The sequence below is a fragment of the Amphibalanus amphitrite genome, unplaced genomic scaffold (genome assembly GCF_019059575.1).
Source record: "Amphibalanus amphitrite isolate SeventyFive unplaced genomic scaffold, NRLGWU_Aamphi_draft 000001F_arrow, whole genome shotgun sequence".
Taxonomy (NCBI): domain Eukaryota; kingdom Metazoa; phylum Arthropoda; class Thecostraca; order Balanomorpha; family Balanidae; genus Amphibalanus; species Amphibalanus amphitrite.
Genome location: NW_024881499.1, coordinates 1,516,050 through 1,543,500, shown reverse-complemented (window position 1 = coordinate 1,543,500; position 27,451 = coordinate 1,516,050). Strand labels below are relative to the sequence as shown.

The 27,451-nt window shown below is 46.5% G+C and overlaps 1 protein-coding gene across 5 annotated transcripts in view; it reads right to left on the bottom strand.

Annotated features, from left to right (window-relative positions):
• Window positions 1–10,176: 10,176 nt before the first annotated feature.
• LOC122385581 (endoglucanase E-4-like) overlaps window positions 10,177–27,451 on the bottom strand; it is a 32,423-nt gene continuing 15,148 nt past the window's right edge. For 3 of the 5 annotated variants that reach the window (XM_043374063.1, XM_043373986.1, XM_043374297.1), the window contains exons 2-4: window positions 12,143–13,077; window positions 11,646–11,917; window positions 10,177–11,303 (exon numbers count right to left, since the gene is read on the bottom strand). In XM_043374063.1, coding sequence (XP_043229998.1) covers window positions 10,598–11,303; window positions 11,646–11,917; window positions 12,143–13,012 — 1,848 coding nt within the window. In that variant the 5' untranslated portion in view covers window positions 13,013–13,077 and the 3' untranslated portion in view covers window positions 10,177–10,597. The remainder of the gene's footprint in view (window positions 11,304–11,645; window positions 11,918–12,142; window positions 13,078–27,451) is intronic. The other 2 variants (XM_043374140.1, XM_043374211.1) reach the window with 1 other exon arrangement.

Sequence of the window (27,451 nt, the reverse complement as noted above, 5' to 3'; positions counted from 1 at the left end):
TAATAGAAAAATGAATGATCTCTCCGAAAATCATGCCATTAGCCAGTAATGCAGTGGCAACCATAGAGCGTGAGCAATGACGGCTCAAATTAAGGGGGTCGCTAATTAGGCACCTTATCCTACGTTGCCAGTCTTGTTGTGGTTATAAAATGTAAACGTAGGTACGTTCAAATATATGAAGTGTTCGCTCGATATTATGATGAACGTCAAGGTCACTAAAAGGTCAGGTTAACCCTATTCCTGGCGGGGGGGGGCCTCAGGAGCCCCCCCTGAGGTTTTTTGGTTATTACTCCCAAACGCGTTGAGCTAGGAAGCTCAAATTTTCTGACTTTTCCTAAAAGGCTTCTACGCAACATGTCTGAAAATTTTGAGTTGATCTGACCTCAGGTCAGGTCACCAGAGGCGGTTTGGTGACCCTACCCCAGAAAAGTTTGCAATCACGCCAGAGCTAGAGTTTTTGACCGATCAATTTCTTCTCTTCAGGCTTTAGTTAGGGTACCAGTATGTGCAATTTGTATATCTCGGAGTTTTGATATCGGTGACCTAAGGTCAGGTCAGTTTCGCGACCTCCCCATTATAAGTCAATGGGGGAAAAATCAACTCCCTGTTTTTACCACTAAAACGGGTCGGAATGGCCCCATATACCATACATGACTTCATATACGATCAACCTTCACTACCTTGAGGTCTGTTTTGCTGTTGGGCAGCTGTGAGGTCATGTGACGTCATCAAAGGTCACCAAAGGTTTTTGGCCAATAACTCCGTACAGGAACAAGATACAGACGCGTGGATGGTCTCATTGTGTTCAGCTCGTCAAGACGCATCGAATGATATGCATGATGACCTCGAGGTCACGTGACCTGAGGTCAACCTTTGACCTTGACCTTTCGAGGTCAACATATATATCATTCGATGCGGATTGACGAGAGGATCACGATGATGCCCTTAGTTTGTTCCTATCTTGACTAATTCGAAAGTTATTCGAGAAAAACTCTCCATATCTAGAGCCGCCATTTTGACTTTTTCGACCCCTGTGACGTCATCTTTGACCTGACCTGAAAATGACCTTAGTAAAAATTGTAGACCTTGTCCATGCGTATCCGATGCCGTTTACCGCTTGTCGCTATCTTGCTTCGTTCTCGAGATCTCAGGGGGGGCCGAATCGGCCCCCCCCGCCAGTTTCTTGTCCCGGCGGAGCCCGCCAGGAATAGGGTTAAGGGAATTAACCCGGCAGTTGCTGGGGTATTTCGCCACCCACCGTTTGCTGGGGGGGGGGGGCGTTAACCCTATTAGTGGCAGGCTCCTGGCTACCCCTATTAGTGGCAGGGGGGGCTGTTTACGACCCCCCCTTGATATCTCGAGATCTAACGGGCCGATTTTCAAAATTCAAACGGCATTCGATTTCGCTCAACGTGATCTACATTTCTAAAAAATAAAAATTTAAAAAAATGTCAATAGGGGGGGTTGAGGGGAGTAAAAACGGGCAAATTGCAGATACATTTTAGACTGTTTATCACGGCCAGGTTTCTGAACCAATCTTAACGCAACTTTTGCCGATCGATAGAGAATGAACCAGGAATTCACATGGATCCTAAAAATATGCATTTTCAAAAATCATAGGCACAGATCATTGAGATTGGGGGTACACAAAAAGTATATAGTAAATAAGGTTTTTGTTGGTACTGTTTCTAAAAAGGGTGGTAATGGTCTTGATATGTTACAATTTTCCTATGAGAGAACGACTACAATTGTATTGGTCATGCATAGGCGGTGTCAGGGCACCTATGTTGGGAGGTAAAACATAACCCCCCTTTTTGGACGCCTGGATCCGCCTATTATAGCAAAAACGTGTCAAAAGAGGATGCACAATAACTGTATATGTTATCACATGATACCTGTCATTCACTGTTCGTAAAACTGGTGCAGCATCGTGATCTTCGCCCAAATGACTCGCTTCACGAATAGGACCCCCCAATTCCCAGTGCTCTGGAGCCGCCCCTGGTAAAGTTATGAACTTGAAATTTTCAGGGAATGTGCCCAATTTAGTTTTAGGAAAAGTCAGAAAATTTCAGCATCGTAGCTTCAGCGGTTTCGGAGATATTCCCGAAAAACCTGAGGGGTGGATGAAAACAACCCCCCTGCCACTAATAGGGTTAACCGACGGGAGACACATCGTGAATTTAAGTCGGGCCAGCTAGTGGAAAGGAAATTATGGATAGGTAGTGGCTCAACTAGAGGGGGAGATAGGGAGGGGAAGGCGAGTGGGAAACTGACATGCTCATAATGTGATCAGGGACCCGCCTTAGTCTGGCACGTTCGATGGATATTCAAAGCCATGCCAGCTGGACGGACGGGCCAGTCTTTATAGGGAGGCTGGGGGTCTAAATAATCCGAATAAAAGATGTGGATTGTGACAAAACTTTCAGCATAGGTACTGAAAAAGGGTATAGGTGCTGAACCTTTTTGCGAAGTTGTATACCCTCGAGACACTTACACCTCTCCTGAAAATATCATGACTGACCCAAATGACCTTCTAAGCTGTTTTTCGATAGCTACCATTAGACGCGTTTACATGGGGTTTGTTGCAAGCTTATATCTCCGTCCGTGATGTTGCAAAAGATGCCAATGATGCTGAACAATTTACAAAATGATCCCCTCTAAATATTTGAAGACCACTGCATCGAAATTATCGCCAAATTAACGAGCTAGAGCCTCGTCAAATATGCTATGTAAACCAGGTTATTGTCATGCCGGAATCGCGAATCGGCGGATGTCAGTGCACATTATCCGTAGCGTAAGGTGCCTAATTAGCGACCCTTTCCTATTTGCGACCTATCTCCCTACAGAAAAACTGGCAGGAGAAAACGGGGTCAGCCATACTTTGGTTATCAATTTAAATGCAGCTGAACGACCTTTCCATGCGGTGAACGAGCGCTCGCCACGTAGTGTGACCTGCGCGTGCGCGCACCAGCTGCCCCATGCCCTGGCGCGGGTCATTCTTTGCTCGGGACCGGCAGGCGACGGAAGCGCTTCCCGTCCGTCTCCCCGCCGCCTCCATGCATTGCATTGTTTGCATATCTGTGCATGCTAGTAGCGTTGCTTGTGATATTGGCGTTGTACCTCACCCAAAGCCGGTTGGAGGGAAATACAACACCCTTTTACACTAAACCGTCTTTGCAAGCGCAAAGGAGCAGCATGGAAAATATTTTCCGGTTGTCGGTGTTTCTGGTGGGACGTTTCAGGTGAGTTTAAATAAAAATGACGAGTTTCTTATCCAAAATGTGTGTATTTGGGCCCTCTGATGAAAAGCGATGATCATTAGAATGATGTCCCCTATTTATTCTGAATTGACAATCCTTTTTCAATTGATTGTCGCTTTCCTATAGTGAATCGCTTAACTGCACTGCATGGCGGTTAAAAATGTGTCGCAGCTCACATTTCCTTTTCGCGCCCGACATGGTCGCAAATAGCTCAAGAAGGGAAAAAAGGGGGAAAAGAGAGAAATGAAAATGAGGTTTCGCTGAAGCTTGCAATGTGTGGCAGGGGATGCCAAATGTCGTCACCGACTGCAGGGATGCCGAATCCAGCGCAGACCTCGAATATCGATTATTACCGTACGATATTTATCCATTACGATCTTTTGCATACGATCAACTTCTTACGATCTTCTGCATTACGATCTTTTGTTCGGTTACCCGAATAACATACTGATACAGATAGCCTGCATAATTGGGGCTTTCGCCTTCTTTTCGCCTTCGGTGCATCACGTGAACAGTTTTTACTTACGTAAACGTGTTGGATAAACGTTCCTGTTCGAGTGATTGAGTGCTTTGCATATAGCTACCTTTTTGGGATCATATTTCATTTTTTCAGGCGTCGCATTTTTTGCCATTTTTAATATGGGAAAACCCTAGACTTATTAGCGACCCTCCCCGGTCGCTAATCGGGAAGGGTCGCTAATAAAAACGGTAATCACCCTATTAGCGTTTTTTTGCAATGGTCTGCCAAAATGCTGACTACAAATAAATTAGTGGATATTGGAGCAAGAAGTGACTATATTTTCATAGAAAAATGAACGATCTCTCCGAAAATCATGCCATTAGCCAGTAATGCAGTGGCAACCATAGAGCGTGAGCAATGACGGCTCAAATTAAGGGGGTCGCTAATTAGGCACCTTATCCTACGTTGCCAGTCTTGTTGTGGTTATAAAATGTAAACGTAGGTACGTTCAAATATATGAAGTGTTCGCTCGATATTATGATGAACGTCAAGGTCACTAAAAGGTCAGGTTAACCCTATTCCTGGCGGGGGGGCCTCAGGAGCCCCCCCCTGAGGTTTTTTGGTTATTACTCCCAAACGCGTTGAGCTAGGAAGCTCAAATTTTCTGACTTTTCCTAAAAAGCTTCTACGCAACATGTCTGAAAATTTTGAGTTGATCTGACCTCAGGTCAGGTCACCAGAGGCGGTTTGGTGACCCTACCCCAGAAAAGTTTGCAATCACGCCAGAGCTAGAGTTTTTGACCGATCAATTTCTTCTCTTCAGGCTTTAGTTAGGGTACCAGTATGTGCAATTTGTATATCTCGGAATTTTGATATCGGTGACCTAAGGTCAGGTCAGTTTCGCGACCTCCCCATTATAAGTCAATGGGGGAAAATCAACTCCCTGTTTTTACCACTAAAACGGGTCGGAATGGCCCCATATACCATACATGACTTCATATACGATCAACCTTCACTACCTTGAGGTCTGTTTTGCTGTTGGGCAGCTGTGAGGTCATGTGACGTCATCAAAGGTCACCAAAGGTTTTTGGCCAATAACTCCGTACAGGAACAAGATACAGACGCGTGGATGGTCTCATTGTGTTCAGCTCGTCAAGACGCATCGAATGATATGCATGATGACCTCGAGGTCACGTGACCTGAGGTCAACCTTTGACCTTGACCTTTCGAGGTCAACATATATATCATTTGATGCGGATTGACGAGAGGATCACGATGATGCCCTTAGTTTGTTCCTATCTTGACTAATTCGAAAGTTATTCGAGAAAAACTCTCCATATCTAGAGCCGCCATTTTGACTTTTTCGACCCCTGTGACGTCATCTTTGACCTGACCTGAAAATGACCTTAGTAAAAATTGTAGACCTTGTCCATGCGTATCCGATGCCGTTTACCGCTTGTCGCTATCTTGCTTCGTTCTCGAGATCTCAGGGGGGGGCCGAATCGGCCCCCCCCGCCAGTTTCTTGTCCCGGCGGAGCCCGCCAGGAATAGGGTTAAGGGAATTAACCCGGCAGTTGCTGGGGTATTTCGCCACCCACCGTTTGCTGGGGGGGGGGGGCGTTAACCCTATTAGTGGCAGGCTCCTGGCTACCCCTATTAGTGGCAGGGGGGGCTGTTTACGACCCCCCCTTGATATCTCGAGATCTAACGGGCCGATTTTCAAAATTCAAACGGCATTCGATTTCGCTCAACGTGATCTACATTTCTAAAAAATAAAAATTTAAAAAAATGTCAATAGGGGGGGTTGAGGGGAGTAAAAACGGGCAAATTGCAGATACATTTTAGACTGTTTATCACGGCCAGGTTTCTGAACCAATCTTAACGCAACTTTTGCCGATCGATAGAGAATGAACCAGGAATTCACATGGATCCTAAAAATATGCATTTTCAAAAATCATAGGCACAGATCATTGAGATTGGCGGTACACAAAAAGTATATAGTAAATAAGGTTTTTGTTGGTACTGTTTCTAAAAAGGGTGGTAATGGTCTTGATATGTTACAATTTTCCTATGAGAGAACGACTACAATTGTATTGGTCATGCATAGGCGGTGTCAGGGCACCTATGTTGGGAGGTAAAACATAACCCCCCTTTTTGGACGCCTGGATCCGCCTATTATAGCAAAAACGTGTCAAAAGAGGATGCACAATAACTGTATATGTTATCACATGATACCTGTCATTCACTGTTCGTAAAACTGGTGCAGCATCGTGATCTTCGCCCAAATGACTCGCTTCACGAATAGGACCCCCCAATTCCCAGTGCTCTGGAGCCGCCCCTGGTAAAGTTATGAACTTGAAATTTTCAGGGAATGTGCCCAATTTAGTTTTAGGAAAAGTCAGAAAATTTCAGCATCGTAGCTTCAGCGGTTTCGGAGATATTCCCAAAAAACCTGAGGGGTGGATAAAAACAACCCCCCCCTGCCACTACATAATAGGGTTAAACGCCCCCAGCCGATAACTCGAGAACCAATAGGCGCAGCGAAACGCACGAGGCGGCAAACGAAAGAGCGCGACGATACGCTTCAGATGAGTACCTTAAAGTTGAATTTTGAGGTCACAGGTCGGGTCAAGGTCAGGTCAAACACCTGAAATCGGGCTTTCAGTAGCATGGACTTCAGGACTTCGCAATGGGCGCCTCTCGCCATAAACTCTGTCAAAACGTTGCACAATCCATCTTATAAGGCCTACAAGAGTGTCAGCTCCATGTAGGGGTCAGTCAAGCATAGGTCAGGGTCAAGGTCAGGTCAACCGGGTAGGCACATATCCCCGAAAATCAAAACTGATATTCGCAGTCTGTGACACATGTTTTATAGGCAATTTGGGGCGTAGAACACGATGGTGACATTCATTTAATTATATGTGTACGTGTTTGGCTCAAAAAGTTCAATTTAATAAATTCATGTATCATGGTCGTGGAGTAGTCACGAAAAATTGCCAAGATTCAGTTCAAGATTATGGAAAATGCGGAACGATAATCAATAATCGAAGATAACCATTTGATTGATCATGGTATTGGCAGTCTAATGGCGTTTACGGCATGTCTGTATGTCTATTATGTGATTTTATATGATTTTTTGAATATATGCCGTTTTTGGTCGAAAACTCAGAAATCATGACGTCACTAAAACCTCGATATCTCAAAAATTTTCCGACCGATTTTTTTGAAACTTTGTCACAATAAACTTCAATCAATTCCCTACAGGTACCCAAAATTTGGCGCGCCTGCGGCGCGCCGTTTTTTATGCTATGGCCCGGCGAAAAAAGTGGGGCGTTTAACGCCCCCCCCAGCAACTCGCGGGTTAACCCGCGCCCTGCTGGGGAGGGGGGGATGTTTGAACTCCCCCCTTGTGGCTTTTCGCGAATATCTCAAAAACGTGTGGTACATTTTATCATACATCAATTCTACACATGTTGTTAAAATATCAGACCAAGGTCTTTCAAGGTCAGGTCACCAGGTCACTTGAAGTGACCTCACCTCATAAAAAGTTTCAATGTCTGTTATAGCTACACCGTGTGACCCATCGCTTTGAAACTTTCAGCGATTGCTAACAGCAATAGCATGTACAAAATGTTTAACTCAGAATTTTGATATCGATGACCTAAGGTCAGGTCAATTTTGCGACCTCCCTATTACCTATAAGTCAATGGGACAAAATTGAAATGCGCCTCTTTTGGACGAAAGACATTATAAACACTCCCAAACACTGAATTACAAGTGGTTTAGACACACTGATGACTGAACAGGAAAATGGTGTCCGTGACCCCTGTTTATGCCCTGAGGTCATCTTAGGTCACGAATGGTATCTAATAGTTTTTCGCAAATAACTTTTGATAGAGGCATGCTAGAGCGATGAAAACGCCTTAGATGTGTTCAGCTCGACGATACGGGTCGACTGATAGGGTAGTGTGGGGTAATTTAAACATATTTTTACGTCTTTTCCGTTGTACCAAATTCCAGCTCAACCCTGGATGAAGAAAAACTGTTTCAGTAGCGCATGTGTCACTTGCTTTCACCATGCAAGCCTCATTTTTGGACGAGCCGAGCTTACCTTGAATAGCATAGCATCACTTCTCCACCAAGTCACGGTGTGTTCAAATTGCCCCACCGTGGGGTAATTTGAACATACTGCCTTTACCTGCCATAAAAACGATAGTCTCGCCAGCACCGATGTTGTTTGACCCATAAACGAATGGGCAGAGCAATTTAAACATACCATCATTTGAAAAATCAACACAACAACAAAATAAGAGTTGCAGAGCATTAATATCTGCACGCTGCACACCGGTCAGTTGACAGAATTCGCCTCTCTTCAATTAACAGAACGTCTATCATCTCCGTTCGATAAAAACTCTACCAAACCTTACTTCATCTGTTATAGTGGTGCCAATCGGAACCTGGACATTCGGAGTTCCGATTCTTTATAATGTCCAATGCGGAATTGATTGCACAAAGGTATAGTAGTCTGGACAACGTTGGACGATGGCCTGCCACGCTTAAGCATTTTTATCAAGTAATCGTGCGTAGCATTGATTGGCGAATGGATTAAGCTATCAATATAATGAACACTTTTCGGCTGGTAAAATTACATGATAATTGATAAGCAATATAAATGACAGTTTTGAGTGTTGACAGCTGCATAATTTTCGGACATATTTGGACAAATAGTTGACTTTAACATTTTTGGACGGAAAATCAACGAATATGCCGGGCATTAGACGGATATTAGACGTAAATTTTCTAAAACTGGCATCACTTATCTGCTACTGCTTTAGGTCGAAAATATTGGCAAAAAAAAAACTGGGAGCGTTGTTTGTTTTCTGAGCTATCCCTGTCTTCATTGAAATTCTCACACTATGTTCAAATTACCCCACGCTAAAAGTTATTTTGCCATTTTTAAAAACAGGGTTCAAAAGCAAATTTCTTGCATTGAAGGCACTGATTAGGTCATTGTACAACAAAAGCCGTTGCGTATTAGGCGCTAGCAATGCAAGATTTTGCGCTGCAATGAAGTTGCAATGACGTGTTGTTAGGCGTTTATCCTTGCGAAATTGATTTTTTACACTGTTCGTCAATATCTTCATTCCCTGAAACTTTAAACCCCGTCCATATGATAGCCCTTTTAGTTACGATAGTTTCTCTCATTGGTCTTATTGTCATCCCACTTATGGATTTTCCGTAATTTTGTGTTATTCACACTATGTTCAAATTGCCCCACATGTTCAAATTACCCCACCCTACCCTATGCAACATGACCCTTTCCGGTCAACATGACCTTGACCTGAGGTCAAATTTTCAAGTTGACCTTTCAAGGTAAAGATATAGTTCATTCGATGCGTCTTGACGAGAGGAACACGATGCCGGTAAAAGTAAGCTCGTACAAGGCTTGGGGCAAAAGTTATTGCAGAAAAACTGTTTCCGAAAAAATCGGCTGTTTTTGCAGTTTTTGCCCCCTGCAGGCAAAACCGTTGACGTTAGGTCAAACCTGAGAGGGCGTTAATAGGGCTATCGAATGCGCTTTTCCGCGGCGCTGTAGCTCTATTGGTTCCCGAGTTATGCGTTGGCTTCTTGGAAATTGTCGACATTCGACCTGGAAATCGGCGAAATTTGGCCGTCAATGACCTTTGGTGACCTGGACCTTTGACCTGACCAAAAAATTGACCAAAGTGATTTCGTCATTATTTTTGACGCTCTTTCGAACGCCGCCTTTCGCGTATCGCTACGTTGCCCAGGAGCCGAGTTAGAAGGGGTGTTCAAACACCCCCCCCCCCAGCACGGCGTGTAAATCCAGGACCCCCAGCCGGGCGCGGGTTAAGAACGTGCTAAGTTTGATTGCTACATCAACATAACGAATGTTTTGAAACTCTCGGCGTTGAATATATGAGTGACAGGACGTTTTTGCATCCGTGACCATATGATCAATTGATCATGGTAATGAATTGTTTTTATAACCTCCTAACAAAATAAAACTTTTATACTCCTGTATATTTATATTTTTAAATTACGATCAATAGATTATGCTTTAAAACATAAATATACAAGAATGTAAAAGTTTTATTTTGTAAGAAGGTCATTCAAAACAATAAATTGGTATTCAATATGGCATGTGTTCCGGTCGACAGGTCAGATGATGACTCATTACCTTCACCATGAACATAACTATGTTCGTGGTTCATGTGAACTTTTTCAGGTCAAGCAATAGTTCATTCGACACGTGGCGACGGATGCGACACGATGCGGTAAAATAAATGTTGCATACGGATTTGTGTCAGAAGTTGTAGCAGAAACTGTGAGTGTGAATCCATCTCAGTATGCTGGTGACAAAGTCGGCACGTGATAATATTTTGCACCGGTCCCCGGACCGGGGCCGGGCGCAGTAACAGTCATACATACATACATAACAATCGGGAAGCTGTATTTGTTGGCTCCGACAAGCAGCGTCCCTTATCCCTCCACCTGCGCTACGTACGTACCGCCACTCCCAACCAAACCGACCAAGTCAACCCATCAGATGGCGCCCATGTGATTGCCATACGGCGATTGAGGCATTTTAGCGGGCGCCACATAAGAAGTGTTCCCCTGACACAGAAGACAACACAGGTCCCCAGTAGAAAGCTCCCCCCGATGTTGATCCCATGTGAGCCCGTATATTTTGGACGTTGGCGGACAGCCGTCCGGCGACTGATCCTCGTAACCATCCACCATGGAACAGCTGAGACGCAAGCCGGATCGCCCACGGCGCGAAGCGCGCCGGCTGGTGCCGTCAGGCGCCGGAGCGGGCCTCAGGGCCGGGTGGATGGAGCGGGTCACGGTGCGCCTAGGCCGGGTACAGGCCGCGGACGTGCAGCGACAGCAGCCCGGCCACGGCGCCCTGGAAGCCGGCGTTGTAGTCGGTGGTGACCTCGTTGTGGACGTAGTCGGTGCGCACGTCCTCGTAGTTGCCCTCCGAGTCGGGCCCGCCCACCAGAGCGCCGTTCAGCACGTGCGGGTTGGGCTCGGCCGTGTTGAGCTGGTCCCAGCTGCAGGCGGCTGGCGCGCTCGGGCACGAGGCGGCCTTGTGGTGCGGCCGCAGCGGCGGGTTCTCGCCGAAGCCGACCACGAAGCTGCGGCCGGCGTCGCCGAGCATCAGGTTGATTTGCTGTTTGGCGAGGGCGCGGTAGGTGGTCGGGCTGAAGCCGGCCTCGGCCGCCTGCAGGCAGACCAGCGCCGCGTTGGCGGCGTGCCGCAGCGAGCCCCACGGCTGCAGGAACAGCTGGCCCTGCGGGGTGCGCGGCGCGCCCGAGACGAGCCAGTCGCAGAACTGGCTCACCAGCTGGCCGTACTGGCCGTCGCCGGTGGCCTCGTACAGCAGCAGCTGCGCGCCCACGTGCTTGCCGTCCCAGGAGAACTCGCTGGCGCGCTGACCCAGCGCCGGGAACGCCTGGAAGTGCTGCTCGGCGGCACTGAGGTAGCTGCTGTTGTCGGTGGCGCGGTGCAGCCAGGCGGCCGCCCAGGTCAGCTCGTCGGCGAAGCCGCTCCAGGACCTGTCGCGCGGAACGAGTGGTTACAGCGGGACCTAGCGCTTGGGTCAGGGTCAGGGCTGCTGTCCACATGTCTGCACGAGGAGGTTCCAGAGCATGCCTCGTGAACCTCCTCGCTCAGCCGAAGACTTAGACTGAAGTGGTGCTGGTCGATAGGCGTCAGGTGTCAGAGAAAGGTTGTGAATTGTAAAGCTGTTGTTAAACATAGGGCAAAGGTGGACGTGCCATGTGGCTGCACCACTATAAAAACGATGCCTTTCACTAGCAACTGAACCGCAAGTCAGACGGCACACGCTGAGAGGATGCCACTGCGACTCGTCACACGGAGACGCTGCTCGGGCTCACCTGTAGAACTGGGCGGCGTCGGCGATGCTGTCGTGGTAGAGGCCGCGGTACTGGTCGGCGAACTGGTACAGCTGGGCGGCGTGCGTCAGCAGCAGGTCGGCGTACGTCGGATCCGACCCGCGGAACACCAGCGAGGCGGCGGCCAGCGCGGCGGCCGTCTCGGCGGCCAGGTCCGAGCCAGCAGCCGAGGCCGTGATCTTGTACGAGGGCCGCGACATGGCCATGTCCTCGGGACGTCCCCACCAGGCGTGGTCGATGTCGCCGTCACCTACCTGGGATCATCAACAGTGCCGTACGAGAATCCGACTTCATACGGTCACATGACCGATATGTATTCATTTGAGTTGACTGATAATCAACGTCCCGAAAGTTTACTATCTGGCAGCTTGTGAATTTCTCCCGTAAAAGTACCCTTTTAAACCTAACGTGAAACTTTTCACCATATATCAGTTATGTACCTCGGGACGCATCACTGTCTGATTGCTGTTCCATCTCACCTGTCCGTAGAAGACGTCCGGCTCCACATGACACTTGACAAAGTAGTCTGTTGCCCAGCGGATGGCGTCTCTCACGTAGTCGCTCTGCCCGGCCGCCTGATAGCCGTCCGCGAAACTGATGGCGCCCCAGGCCAGCACCGTGGTCATGCCCGCCATCGGGAAGCCGAACTTGACGTGGTCGCCGGCGTCGTAGTAGCCGCCGGTGAGGTCGTGGCCGACGTCGGAGCCGTCCGCCAGGGCCGAGTCGCCGCGCCACGGGACGCGGTTGCTGGCGGGCAGCGGTCCGGAGCGCTGCGCCTCGTAGAAGAGCAGCGACTTCTCCACCACGAGGCTGTAGTCGTAGGGGAGGCCGGTGGGCGGCGCGGTGGTGCCCGCGGTCGGAGGCGCCGCCGTCGTGGTGGCGGCGGTAGAAGTGGTGGTCGTGGTGGCAGCGCTGGTGGTAGAAGTGGTGGTCGTGGTGGAAGGCGCAGTACCGGTGCAAAGCTCCTCGCCGTTCAGTTTGATGCTGATGACATCCGCCTTGGTATTGAAGTACGCGTTGAACGCGACCTTGAGCTCGCTGCCCGCCGACTGGGCGCCGTTGTAGCCCTTGTTGGTGAAGGTGTACACGGTGTTGTCGGCAGTGGCGATGTCGGCCACCCAGGTGTCCAGGCCGGTCAGGGTGCGGTCGAACGTAACCTCCGCGGTCCAGCTGCTGACCGACGACGCGAACTGCAGCTTCATGTCAGCGCTCATGCCGGTGTCCCAGACGGTCCTCTCGACCAGGACGCCCGAGGCCACGCACACGCTCTGCGCGGAGGCGCGGCCCGCCAGCGCCGCGACGACCAGCAGCGGCACAGCCAGCCATAGTCGGCCGGTCCAGGTGACCATCTCGGCCAGACGCTCAACCACCGGTGAAGTCGGAAACCAAAGCAGGTGTAATCAGGAGAGAACCACTGGGGAAATTGACATATATATGTAGAGCATTAAAGGGAGTGTGCCACCTTCCAATGATTTCCCATTTTATTTTTCCTGGGATAAGAAGCTTCTGTTTTTACCTACTGTCGCAAAAAAGGGCCTGGAATAGTGCTTTTTTCGCCTAAAAGTTTATCGGTTTATCGATATGTAGAACAACTGTAGTGGGCTGACCTGCAAACAGGCGTCGGCAGCAATCGCGAATGCGGCGCACATGTGACAATAAGCAAAGGTCATTATAGAGTTACGACGTACGGGAATGAGTTATCAGCTGTCTTATCGTAGACAAGACAATGGCGAACTTAAACTGTAAGCCTGTATTGGTATTGTTTCTTTAATTTGGCTGTCGGACATTAATTTATGGTTTGAAATATGATTTTATGTAAAATAATTGATATGAAACAGCCGTCTCTTAAGTTATGAACCCATCTCACCACACGAAAGTGGCAGAAATGACAATGATCAGCTGACGCATTTTTCTTGGCCGAAGTCAGAGCGCGCGGCCCGACGCACCACCACCGCACCACAAAGTATGAGCAGAAGCCACATAACAGGCGTGTTCGAAACCGCAGGAGATCATGATGAACGGGTTTATCGAAACTTGATTGGATGAGCCTATCGGTAATAGCGATTTTAGTGTGTGCATTTATTGTTCATAGTGGTGTGAAATGTGGTTAGGGTACGACCGACAACCCGTCGGGGCGAATTTCGCACTGGGGTACTCAAAATTTGAAGAATTTAAGACGTTTCCATGAGTTTTGAAGGTATGGTTAAGTTCTAAAAATCCGGTTCTCCTCATCCGGGTCATTAACTTCATACAGGGGCGTCTCCACGGATTTTTGAGTGGGGGGTCGGGTTTCCGGTCTTCGTCTTGATGGGTAGGGGTGTTTTAGCCACACTCCCGGTTTTTTCGTGTGTTGAGAAAAGCCTCGGCGCGCAGCGCCACGAAGCAGCGGTATTTCTTATTGTACATCACTTTTGCATCGTGCATAAAAATCAAGCGCAGGTCGCCTGAGGTCAGGTCACAATGTCGTGTCAACTTCAGTTTTAATGCCTCTAAAAACTGCAATCTTGTCATTCCTATAAATTTTCTTCTATAAGTCTGAAATTTGGTGTAATGAATGGGATTATAAGTGCCAACAGTTCATGAATCTGGGATTTTACATCTGAGAAGTGAAGTCAGGTCAAATATGTGACCTCAACAATCATGATAAGATATGGGAAAAAGCAGTAAGCACGAATGCCCTCTGCTTTGAACGAATATGCTAAAAGAGCGCTAGATACTTTTGTAGCCATGGCACCTTGCTCATTTTAGAGACAGGGTGCAGCTAATGACCAGTGGTGACTCGAATGGTCAGTCATTAGGTCATCAAAGGTCTCTAACACATTTTCGACAACAACTTTTGATGGAGACGCTGTAGAGCGATGACAGCACCTGGGGTGTGTTCAGCTCAGCAACACAGATCGATCCATATGCAGCAGGTTCTTTTCCGGTCAGGACATGACCTTTACCTGATGTCAAGTTTTCTAGTTAAGTTTTTAAGTTCAAATTGTAAGCCATGCGACGTGTTTCAACGAAACAAACACGATGGTGATAACATGAATATCATACCTTTACATTCACTGAATCATAGGTTGTAACAGAACAAATGTTTCGGCAAAATCCGTCCGTTTAGCTGTTTGGCCTCTGTGGTACACAAGCCATAGACCCGAAGTCATATCTGAGGCGAAGTTGGCGAAAGAGCTTTAAAAAAGCTATCGAATACGCTTTCTGTGTCGCTGTAGCTCTTATTCGTGTTTTATGGATCGCTATAAGGTATGTAAAACGATTACCAACGTAACGCTAAGGTATGCTTTCGGCCCGTGATCGAGGTAGAGCTTTGCGGAAAAGCGAGGATGCTGTCCGTGATGAGAGAAAGACGATGATGCCCAATTTCAAGGTCTCGGCCGGTCAACTTAGGTCAACGCCTAAAAGTAGGAAAAATCTGGCCCGCTAGAACTTCGTGAGCCGTAGCTGTTATCGGGGTCCCGACTCCCGAGTACGAGTTCGATGTTAGTTATGAACAAAAAAAGATGACTCCATGCATTTGGCGTAGATCGGGTCGGGTCAGGTCAGATTGACCAGCAGGCTTCCTGCCGGCCATCTAGAGTGGGTGACAACCACCAACGATAGTTTCGTAACATGTTACATAACCAACATTTATCAAAACTAGTTACTTCTTATGTTCAAACGGGCGTTAAACTTGAAATCAGCTCCAAAAACTACACTTGTAGGTAAGAGGAAGCAAATAAAACTCAAAAAGTGAACCAAAGTCATCCGTATTCAAATCAGGGCCAATAAATTTTTAGAGTAGGGGAAGGAGGGTGAATTGCGCCACCTTAAGGAAAAACGCTAATTGTAAGAAAACCGCTGGAGATATAAGCATGCACTGGTAACCATTTCAAAGAGGAACTCATTGGCTACAATTTAAGAGCCTCCCGATCAATCAAGAATGTTTCGTTTGCTTCTGACAGCTGCTTTTCAGAAACATGCAAAAGGGCGCATTTGCCAACAACTGCTGTAAATTGCGCCAGGGGGATGGCGCAATTAGAACCCAATTGCGCCCTATACTTTAACATGGCTAAGCGAATGAGACGGAATGCATGCACCCCGGCAGTTTAATGTCATTGCGGCTTACTTTAACATTTAGTATGTTATTCACGCTGGTTAAATAATAAATGTAGGTGTAAATCGCGATGTTTTTTACCCAGGTAGTTAACTTTACATGTGTCCGTACGCTTGTAAAAGTGCAACGAAAACGTTTATTGTAACCGACTAGATATATGTGAACGTATGCGCCTATACGGTTACATTTTCAATCGTTTCTCTCAAAATTAATAATTATTATCGTTTCGACAGCTTTATGACATCAGTTTTTACTTTTTATCATAGCTGTCACCTCTCACGCCTAAGTCCATGTTGAAAATGTTGTATTTTGTCAATTACACCACAAGTTCGAAGCCTAAATGGCAGCTGCATTATAAGTTTGACGAGAGAAATAATTTGCGGACTGACGACAGCGGGTTGCTCCCCTGCCTGACATTAAACTCCTTCTCTATTGCAATCAGTTAATGATGCATTCATACTGTCGTGATATAATAGCTACACCATTATTCTATTTGCGCCCCCCTGGCGCAATTGCCATGGGCGCATTTAGAATTGAGGTACTTTTTAATAAAAGCGTAGAAGTCATCACAAAGATGTTGAAGGAAGTTTACTGTTTCAGTGAAATATAATGAAAAAAGGGTTTTTCATTCTAAATATCACTCTGAAAATCACCCAACTATCACAAACTTTAATAGCCAATGGTTCAAAATACTGCAAAAAAGTTAAGAAAACGCCGTAACATCTTTGATGGCGTAATGAGTCTTGCTGATTGGCTTTATCGGAGAGCTTGGGCCATAAAAAGAACTAACCAGTGGGGAAAATAATGTTTTCGAACACAAAATTCAAAACATGCAATTGAATCCGTGGGAATGTTGGTGGGCGCAATTGGTTAGGAGGGCGCAATACACCCACTTTCCCCTAGGTGTAAAATTCAGTAACTCGAGGTCACTGGAAGTTTCGTTGCAATATGCTCCTTTTTGCGAGTCTTATTGGGTGAGCCCGAGAGGGGTCCGCCATCTGACCCCATTTCCCCTATGCAGGCAGGTCCGAGGGTAGTCAGGGCTGAGGTACCTCGTAGTTACTGATACGTCATCCGACGAATCGACTGCAACCATTATTTTGACAATCAGACGAACGCTTGGGTCAGTTTTGGCGCGCTCACTCATTTGAGAGATAAAAAGGAACTAGAATAGTGGCTACTTTAAAATATTGTCATGCTGATGTTCCACGCCCACAGCTTATTGACAGTTGACACATAAGCAATAGGGACTAGGGAGCTCTTGAAGCAATTCTGAATCTGACGTTGTATTTGTTGATGTTGCTGACGCCAACTTCACTGGCATGATAGCTCAAAAAAGCATACTCAGCGATCAGCATCGCCAAAAGTGGGGGGTCGACCCCCCCGGTTCTGACGAGTGGGGGGGGTCGCGACCCCCGCGACCCCCCGTCGGCGACGCCCCTGACTCCATATCCCGCGCGGGGCTGGGGGGTAAATTTTACCCACCCTCGCGAATTTTTGCAATAACTCAAAAACGGCGGCGCGCAGCGCCGCCAAACCGTTAGTACCTTTTCTTACATCAATTTGACACGTTCCCTGAAAATTTGATCGAAATCCGTCGGAAATTTTTTGAGAAATTGACGTTTTAGTCACGTCATGTTCGCCATTTTCGCCTAAAAAAACGGCAAAATTTCAAACGCCGCTAACATCTTCATTTTTAAAGGAATCAAGACGTAACAAAAAAGGTTATACGTAATTCTACTTCGTCTATCAAATGGCTATCTCGGTTTTTTGAAAATTTTGGATTTTGGCCAATTTTTTCAAAAAACTGACGTTTTTGGGAAAATAATAATAAAATCCAAAATTTTGAGTGTATTGAAAAAACCGGAATATATGTCAGAGATGTGGTCTATGTACACCTACATACCAATTTTTAGAAGAATCGGTTGTACAATGTGGGAGTTATTAAACATTTCATGACGTCACGACACACAAAAATTTTGAAAAAATGAATTTATTGGAAGTTCTAGACCTTGTACGGAAACAAAAATAGCACCATTCGATTCGCCGTCAAAAACTGCATCACATAGACACCTTTTTAGGCCTTAACAACCAACTTCAAAATTTGACCTCACTTGACCTGACCTTGACCTGACCTCGACCTGAAATTCATCCAGATGTGGTCCATATCACCTATTGAGTGTGCCTATTGAATTCTATGAATAAAATGACCAATAAAACATGTGTAGCACATGCCCTTTTCTATATTTTGTTTTTGGTGACCTGACCTGACTTGACCTGACCTTGACCTTGACCTTGACCTCTGAATGATATTTTATGCAGCGAATATTGTCTTGGTAGCCTAAGAACACGTTTTGGGCAATCAGTCTCAGTCCATTCTTCGGCAACTACGGTGCAAGGCCGATACTGTACCTAGAAACTTGCAATTTGTCACTTGACCTGACCTTGACCTTGACCTCAAGGCTCAAACTTTAAATTAAGTACATGTTTTTAGTTGTTCGTGATGAGATCTTTCGAGTGGCGTTTGAATTTTCCAAATTGGACCATTAATTCGGGAGATAACAGGGGGGGGTAAAATTTACCCACCCCCAGCCCCGCGCGTTCGGCTGGAGACCCCAGCCCCGCGCGGGATATGGTCCAGGAAAGCTGGCACCTTTAACTAGTGAGCAAAATATTACCTCGCCGTTAGACGAGTGATAAACATCACCTTTGTGTGAAAACCCTGCAACCTCTGTTTTGGCACTGTGCGTTTTTTATTATAAATTCGCAAACAGTCATCATCTATCAAAACATTTAGCGCTGTAGGTATTGCTTCTGAGGTCGCATCAACCAGCATACAGGGTGATTTTTTTACTTGTTAAAAAGTAATGAGGTTTAGTGGGGTTAAAATGCAAATATATATTGTAAAATTATATACCAGCATGACGAGCATTCTGGGACATTTTGAGTTCATGCAGACACGATGTGAAGGAACGACCATCGTGTATTTTACTTGTGCTTGAAGCTACCCCCTCTCTCACCGACACGAATCAGCCCGCCTGAGCACGTGTTGAACAGCACCATGGACTCCCATGCTCATTAGGCGGACTGAAAAGGCTCCTATCACCCATTTTCAGCGCTGCCAGATATTTCCAATGTTTTCTTGTTATATCTACCATACCTGGGTCCAAAAACTAGAAGTCTAGAAAGGGCAGGTCGAGGATTTTGCTACTGGCGGCCCTGGTGGTGTCTGATTCGCTGTTTTTGTTTCTCCCTGAAGACTGATTCTTCAGAGGCTGCACATACGCCAGATGGACCGTTTGAAGGTTATTTATGACTACAAGCTTGTTCGTGCATTATTTAACGTCTTTCTCAGGTATCTCCTTAATGATCGTATGCTTCGAACTGCCTCAATGCTTCAAAATCATCGTTTTGTGTCGTTCCTTACTGAACGGCGGTGGACCATGCGTGCCCGATTGGTGGGACATTTTCAGGCTCCATTGGGGCCGAGGCCTTCGGTTAAAGGGACCCTCCCACCTTCAAAAAAGTTTATGAATTGGTATGAAAGTGATGTCGCTCGGTTCAGAAAGAGCGAAAACGAATATCTACCAAATTTCACCGAAAAATATTCACCGGTTTTCAAGATATTAGACTTTTACTTTTGTTTACTTTTTTGGGATCTCCGCTGTTTCTAGCGACTTTATTTTAGAAGTGCGGCGTTTGCGGCAGATGTTGCGCGCAAATAGCATATACCACCGCGTGCTACAAAACGTTTTAGTCAAACATTTAAAAATCGTTAGATATTTGCGCTGACGTCACACATTCAGAGGGGTATTCCTAAGCATTAGCCCCTCTGAATCAAAATGCTGCAATTTTGAAATTCAATATTTCCGATTTAAGGCATTTCTCGATGTTGTGAGTGCAAAAACCGGTAATTGTGAGCCAGGGACCCCATTTTGGCTATCTCAACTCAAATCTAATGTTAAGGTGGGAGGGTCCCTTTAAAAGGGACAAATCATGACACCATACAAAATGTCCCAGATTTATCTATCACGTACATTGCTTTTTTGCACGCGATTTTTCGATTTAGGGACCACCATTGACAGGGATTTGATTCGCTCCGTTCCCTACAGCGATATTTCCTGGTGCAAGTATCTAATTTAAGTCATTTCTGATTTAATGAATGCTAAGACCTTACTGGTTACGATGTAAGGCATGAATTTGGTGAATAATTTTTTCCCTTTCTCTCCGAAGCATTTCTTTTGATCGCCACAATGGCGCACGGTGCGCAAGCTTCGTCTTCACGGTCCTACCACAGTGAGCTACTATGTTTTGCTGTGAACAAGCTTGACACGATGCCTTATGATATCTTGGTGAAGACGTGTGCTAATTTTTATAGCCCTGAAAAAATACAAGAGGCCAAAGACCTGTTGTGGGAAACGGTCATGACGGTGTTCCATGGTGACCGTCGCGATCTACGGAACATCAAGAGAAAGAACACGGGAGCCAGCTCAAAAGCAAGAGCAGATACAGAAGACATCGTAAAGGCTCTACAGGTCTGCGATAGAGAAGGTACAGCTCTGCCGACCTTCTATGCTGTTGATTTGAGCAGCATTCCTTTCTCAACCCCTGAGAACTTGGACTTGGCTGTGCTTCTTAGTCAGTTCAGCCTAATGCAGGCGGATATGCAAGAACTCAAATGTGCAATGCAAAATCTGCAAGAAACTGCTCCAAAGAAGACGTACTCTGCCCCTGAGACTCCAAGAAGTTGGGCTAACGTGGCAGCGTCTTCTCTGCAACAGCCCAGTGTCGAGCAGCGGCAGCAACAGTCCTCACGGCCACAGATCAGTGCAAGTGGAGATGCCAGACGGCCTCCAGCTCCAGCTCAGCAGTCTCAAGAGAGGCAGCAGCAGTTTCTGCAGCCGCAGCAGCTCCCTGCCTCCAGTCAGTCTATGCAGCCGTCGGGTGAGTCTGCTCCTGTTCAGCAGCGGCAGCAGCCTGCCGTCGACAGTGATGGCTTCACTCTGGTGTCATCAGCGAAGGTAAAGGGCAGTAGAAAAAAGCTTGATGTTAAGGGGACCAGCTCTTCAACTCTGCTGAAAGGCGTAGCTCCTCCGCAAAAGAAGCTTGATCTCTTTGTCGGTAGATTGGACATGTCGACAACTCGTGAGGCGCTGGAGACTCATCTTCACTGGTTAGTTCAGGGTACTGCAACTGTATCTGTGTCAGAGATTCCTCACTGTGCTGAAAAGTATGGCTACAGAGGTTTTAAAGTAAGTGTGCCTGCAGAGGTAGCCAGCAGTGTGCTGCTTCCTGACAAGTGGCCGAGCTATGTGTCAGTCAGAAAGTATTTTCAGCCAAAGGGAAACAAAAATGTGGGTGCAGCGCCTCCTGTCCCAAAAGCTCTGTCACGTAGCACTAGTGTTGGGAATGTGGTGTCTGGTGTGTAGTAGATACTATAGGTGTCTGTAGCTGATGATCCAGATTTGCACTTACAACTGTAATTCCTTGAAAAATTCGCTTCTTGAAGTACGTAGGCTTTGTGATAGCAATGATATTATTTACTTGCAGGAAACCTGGCTTGCGAAGTTTGAGCTATTTATGTTAAATCAAATTCATGATGACTTCATTGGCCTTGGTGTCTCTGCCTTTGACTCGTCTAGTGCACTATTGTCTGGTAGACCTTATGGAGGAATTGCCATATTGTGGAAGAAGTCATTACAAGGTAGTGTTCAAGCTAAAGTTATAAGTGATCGCATAATGGTGTTGGACATTGCAACAAATCTTGGTGTTATTTGTTTGTATAATGTGTATCTTCCAACAGATTACCGTAACACAGACAGTCATGACCAATTCTGCTTGATACTTGGCCAGTTATTCTGTTCGGTTGAGCTTTCTAGCATGAGGACAAACTTTGTTGGTATTTTGGGCGATTTTAATGCAAATGCTTATGGCTCACCCTTCTACTTAGAACTTGTTGAATACTGCTCTGAGAATGGCTTTGTGATATCTGATGTCGAGATTCTTGGATCATCTAGCAGTACTTACACCTATATCAGTGCTGCTCATGGCACAACATCGTGGTTAGACCACTGTATATGTAGCTTCAGTTTGCACTCTGCTATACAAAGCGTCTGTATTAATTATGATGGCTACTCCAGCGATCATTTGCCTCTCATTGTTAGCTTTGCCTCACAACCTAGGTTGCATATATTGGAGGAGACGGTCTGTTCCAGCTCTCCTAAGCTATGCTGGACTTCTGCCACCAGGGAGCAGGTTGTTATGTATAACGAGGTTATCCGTGAGAAGATAAGCCTGTTTGAAGAGTCTGTTGTAGATGAAATCAGCACTGAATGCGGTATTGATTGTGTTAATGAGTCGCACATTGATACACTGTCATTTTGTTACAAAGGCTTCATTGAGGCTCTCAGGTTCAGTGGCAACTTATGTTTAGCAGGTCGGTCAAATCGTACAAACAATGCTAAATTCATTAGAGGCTGGAATGAGTCTGTTAAACTTAAGCACGACGTTGCTCGTCATGCCTTTCTTCTTTGGAAGTCATGTGGTTCTCCAAAGGAGGGCAGAATTGCGATGCAGATGAGACAAACTCGGCTTGCTTTCAAGTATGCCTTGAGAAAGTGTAAAAGAGAGCAGCTTAAACATGAGGCAGGCAGACTGGCTGCCTCGTTGTTTAACAAACAGTATGACCATTTTTGGGTCCTTGTTAAGAGGCATCTAGGAGCGGGTACTTCTCTCCCTCCCAGCGTTGGAAATGTCTCGGGTAGTGTCAATATTGCTGAAATGTGGGGTGACCACTTTAGGAATATATTGAATGATGACAGTTGTGGGAGTGACAGTGCTCTTCTCTATCAGCTTGCCCATGAACCATCACTTGATGTCCCTCCCATTACCACAGGGGACGTTTGCAGGGTCGTAAAAACCCTTAAAGCTGGTAAAGCGGCTGGATTTGATGATATCTCTGCTGAACATTTAATGTGTTTACAGCCTGATGTGCTGTCTGTAGTAGCAGTTATCTTAAATGCCATTTTAAACCATGCTTCCATCCCTGATGAACTGGTCTTTTCACTTCTGACACCTCTTGTTAAGGATAAGAGCGGGTCGCTTACTGACCCATCAAACTATAGAGCTATAGCTCTGTCTACTACCTTATCAAAAGTATTGGAACTAATTCTTCTTGAGAGACTGCAGCCTTTTTTGCATACCAGCGATGCCCAGTTTGGATTCAAGGCTGATCACTCTACCACGCATGCAACTTTCATCCTTAAGGAAACAGTTGCGTTGTATAATAGGTTAGGTAGCCCTGTATATGCTTGCTTCTTAGATGCCAGCAAGGCATTTGATAGAGTATGTCATTCCAAACTCTTTCAGATACTCCAGCAGCGTGGCGTCCCCCAACCCTATTTAAAGCTGCTCATACAATGGTATAGATCACAAAAGATGGAAGTTAAGTGGGCTGAGAGCAGATCAAAGTCATTTGCAGTCACCAATGGAGTCAGGCAGGGTGGTAATCTTTCTCCACTTTTGTTCAATGTTTACATTGATGATCTTCTTGAAAGGTTGCAGCAGCTTCAGATCGGCTGTCATGTTAGAAATCGTCCCATTAATGTTTTGGCATATGCAGATGATCTTGTGCTTTTGTCGCCTTCCCGGGCTGGACTACAAAAGCTAATTAATGAGTGTGAAAGGTTCGCAATTGACAGAAATATTAGTTTTAATACCAAAAAAACTGTGTGCATGGTTTTTAATCCTAAGGAATGTGCTGCTTCTGCACATTTATCCAATTCTCAGGCTCCTAGCATTACCTTAAATGGTACCAGACTATCTCTCGTAACCCAGGTTAAATACCTTGGCCATGTGCTGGAACCTGACCTAAATGACAGTGGTGATATGAGGAGAACCAAGAGGTCGCTGTACTATAATGTCAATATGCTTCGTGCTTTGGTGGGGCAGGCAAGCAGTGAGATTCAGATTAAACTGTTCAAGGCCTATTGTACAAACCTTTATGGCTGTGAACTTTGGGATTCCTCAGGTGCTAAAGTGACTTATCGTGCATTGTGTGTGGCTTACCACTCGTGTGTGAAAAAACTGGTCGGTGTTCCTAAATCCCATAGAAATCATCCTCTCTGTTACTCATTGAATATTCTTACATGTCCAATGCTTATAGCTAATAAGAAGATTATGTTCTATAAAAGACTGCTGTGCAGCAACAATGCTATAATTAAAGCGGTCCTGTCAAGTGAGATTGGCCGTGGAGGCATCCTGATCAAAGACTACCAGTGTCTACTCCGGCAGTATGGTCTCATGGGCCTCGAGATCAGTTCTGTGACTCGCTCTGATCTTGTAAATGTGTTTGCGTCACAGTTAAAGCGCATTGTTGAGCGCTGACGTCCCATGTATGGGACTGCTGTGGTGTGGTGTGTGTTCCATGTGTGCTCACATATGTTTCAAGGATGGAACGAAATAAAGGGCATTATTATTATTATTATTATTATTATTATTTACTTTTTAACAGTTAAAAAATCACCCTGTAGGTATAGCAGTCCTTTTGATATTGTTTTCTCCCCGATTTCTCTTACCAGTTTTTCTCTAGGGAGGTGGGTCGCAAATAGGAAAGGGTCGCTAATAGGCAACCTTACTCTAGGTAGGATATATTCGCAAACCTTTAAACTTATTCATTTTGGCCACTTGCCCCAGACCCTGCAGTAGAGTTGTTCAAAAAAATCGAATTTTGGAAAAGTATACGGGCTCATGGTTCGTGTGGTGAGGTATTCTTTTCTGAGTCCAACGATGCCCTTTTTTCCGAAAAATATTAACTGCTTCATGCTCCCCAAACGGCTTGAAGAGGACCATGTCACGCCCGGCGACCGGCCGGTGTCAATAAGGGCGAGAATTCGCCGCCGCGCGCGGGCGGAGGCGCCTTATCGGCACCGCGCGCTACGACATCTACCGGGCGGCCGGCCGGTGGTGGGATGGAATGAAAGCGCGGTCTTCTTTCACATGATAGGGGTGCGCTAGCCCATATTGTCGGAGCGGGAAGTTTCAGTGCAGCATCGGTGCCTCTGCCGCAGTGTCGATGGTTCAGAAAATAGGTCAAACAGAACTAAGAAAAGACTCAATGCTTCTCGCTAGTTCATTCGAAACATCTCGTTTCGAGAATATAGCGCGGTGTTTCGCGGCCGCTGCTACCACGCTGCCAACAGGCTGACTACATCGTCCGAGTTTGCTGATATCTCCATGGAAACCCAATTTGACACGTAGGCTGCGCTGCTAGCGAGCAGTAATCGCCACGCACTTTGAGAATGTGGATCGATCATGGTTATTCAATACAATAGTACCCGTGAAACAGGGCGCACTGCGCAGGTGCCACTCAACGAGCCATATCGCTTTGTTCATTAGTCAAGAAGCGAACTCTGAGCTGAGCAACAGCAAAGCTCTTTGCACTGCTGTTGACAACTTACATTGCTTTTAGACGTGACGGTGGCTTGCAGCCCACATATGCTGTTGCCAACTGTATGCGAAAATTTTGAAGTTGACTAAGAACAGCAGGAGCTGGCAAGGTGCAAGGACAGAATATGGAGACCCCGACATCGACGTTAGGTTTAACTTACATTTGCATTAAAAAAGGATGACATGCCCGGGAATGACGCGGTGGCCGCCCTGATTTGTGACGAAGTTGGGCGTGAGTAGAGACACTAGCGGGAGTACACCTACAAATCAGGCGCCCCTCAATCCAACCCTTCGGGCAGCAGCGGGCACCAGCAACCCGGCCATGTCCACCGATGTCGTTCAAGATCCGAATCCAGAGCCGGCATAGAGCGCGGCTCTGCCCTGAGACGTGACATAGGTATATCCCCGGCGTGTCACGACGGACAGACCATTACCTCGTCTGTATAAATACAACAATGTATACAGTATACCTTACCTATTTTCAAGTCTCATGTTGAGGTGAGAAGCGATCAGCGTCCAGTTCAACTTCGACGAAGACTCGTATTCAGACCCGGCAAAGAGAGCACTGCTCAGCACTGTTTCCGCGGCTTCTAATGGCCACATCGATACGAGACATCTCCAATCGTCTGTTTTACCTACTACAAATCCAGGTTGCTATGTTGCGATTAGCGCGATACATTTATTGAATAGATATCTGTTAAATGCGTAATTAATTAGAAATAGGAAAAGTAAACATTGCCATCGTCATTCGCCAAACAGGCGAGGTCAAGCATAAGCCTGTCCGTCATGACACGCCGGGGATATGTGTCCCGTCTCAGGGCAGAGCCGCGCTCTATGCCGGCTCTGGATTCGGGTCTTGAACGACACCGGTGGGTCTGGGCACGGCCGGGCTGCCGGTGCCGCTGCTGCAGATTGAGCGACGCAATTGATTTATATGTGTGCCTACTCCCGCTATTGTCTCTACTCACTTCTCACTTTGTCACACTGTCAGGGCGGCCACCCTGTCATTCCCAGACATGTTATCTTTTCTTTCGAACTGCTAATCTTAGTAAAAAAAAACGTCAATCCTGTTGCTTTAACATTTCACTTCAACGAAACTACATGACATTGGTGACGTCGATGCTGGTCAGAGCCATGCCCCAAAGCTTGGGCCAATGACTGTGCGAGGTCTCCATATTCTGTGCTTGCACCCTGCCAGCTCCTCCTATCCTTCATAAATTTTCGCATACAGTTGCGCAGCAGTATATTTGGGCTGCGAGGCACCGTCCAAATGCAAGGTATATCGTCAACAGCAGTGCAAAGAGCTGTTCTTTTGCTCCGAGCTTGCAGCTTGATGAATAAGGATAGCGATATGGTACGCTATGGAGGCAGCTGTATTCTGTAAACGGAATGTTTCGAGTGAATTGCCCAAATTGCGTTGAGTCTTTTATCAGTTCTGTTTGGCTTATTTTTAACAATCGACACAGAACACCGCAGCAGAGGCACCGATGCTGCACTGAAACTTCCCGCTCCGACAATATGGGCTAGCGCACCCCTATCATGTGAAAGAAGACCGCGCTTTCATTCCATCCCACCACCGGCCGGCCGCCCGGTAGATGTCGTAGCGCGCGGTGCCGATAAGGCGCCTCCGCCCGCGCGCGGCGGCGAATTCTCGCCCTTATTGACACCGGCCGGTCGCCGGGCGTGACATGGTCCTCTTCAAGCCGTTTGGGGAGCATGAAGCAGTTAATATTTTTCGGAAAAAAGGGCATCGTTGGACTCAGAAAAGAATACCTCACCACACGAACCATGAGCCCGTATACTTTTCCAAAATTCGTTTTTTTTTAACAACCCTACCCTGCAGGGCAAAGCGGCCCCAGCGACTTCCTTGCCTCAATATGAGAAACAGGATAGTTGGCAGTTGCAATTAATTAAGTTTAAGATGGTAAGTGCGAGTAAAGTTTCTGATGGTAAGAAGGTTTTAAAGAGGATTGATGTTAATTTTGTCATCGTTCACCAGTAGGTAGGTACACAATGCAAGAACATTCATGGAAAAACATTGAATCGCATTATTTGGGTATCTCATATCTCAGGCAACCGAAAAGTGCCGGAGATGCAACGAAAGATAGATGAAACGTTTGACGATACATTTCAAAATTAATTACATTTGTTGCCCATGTGGAAGCAATTTATGGAATTAAGAGCTGTTCACTCTGCCCAGTCCACATTGCCCCGCCCCTACAAACCGAGACAAAACATCTTC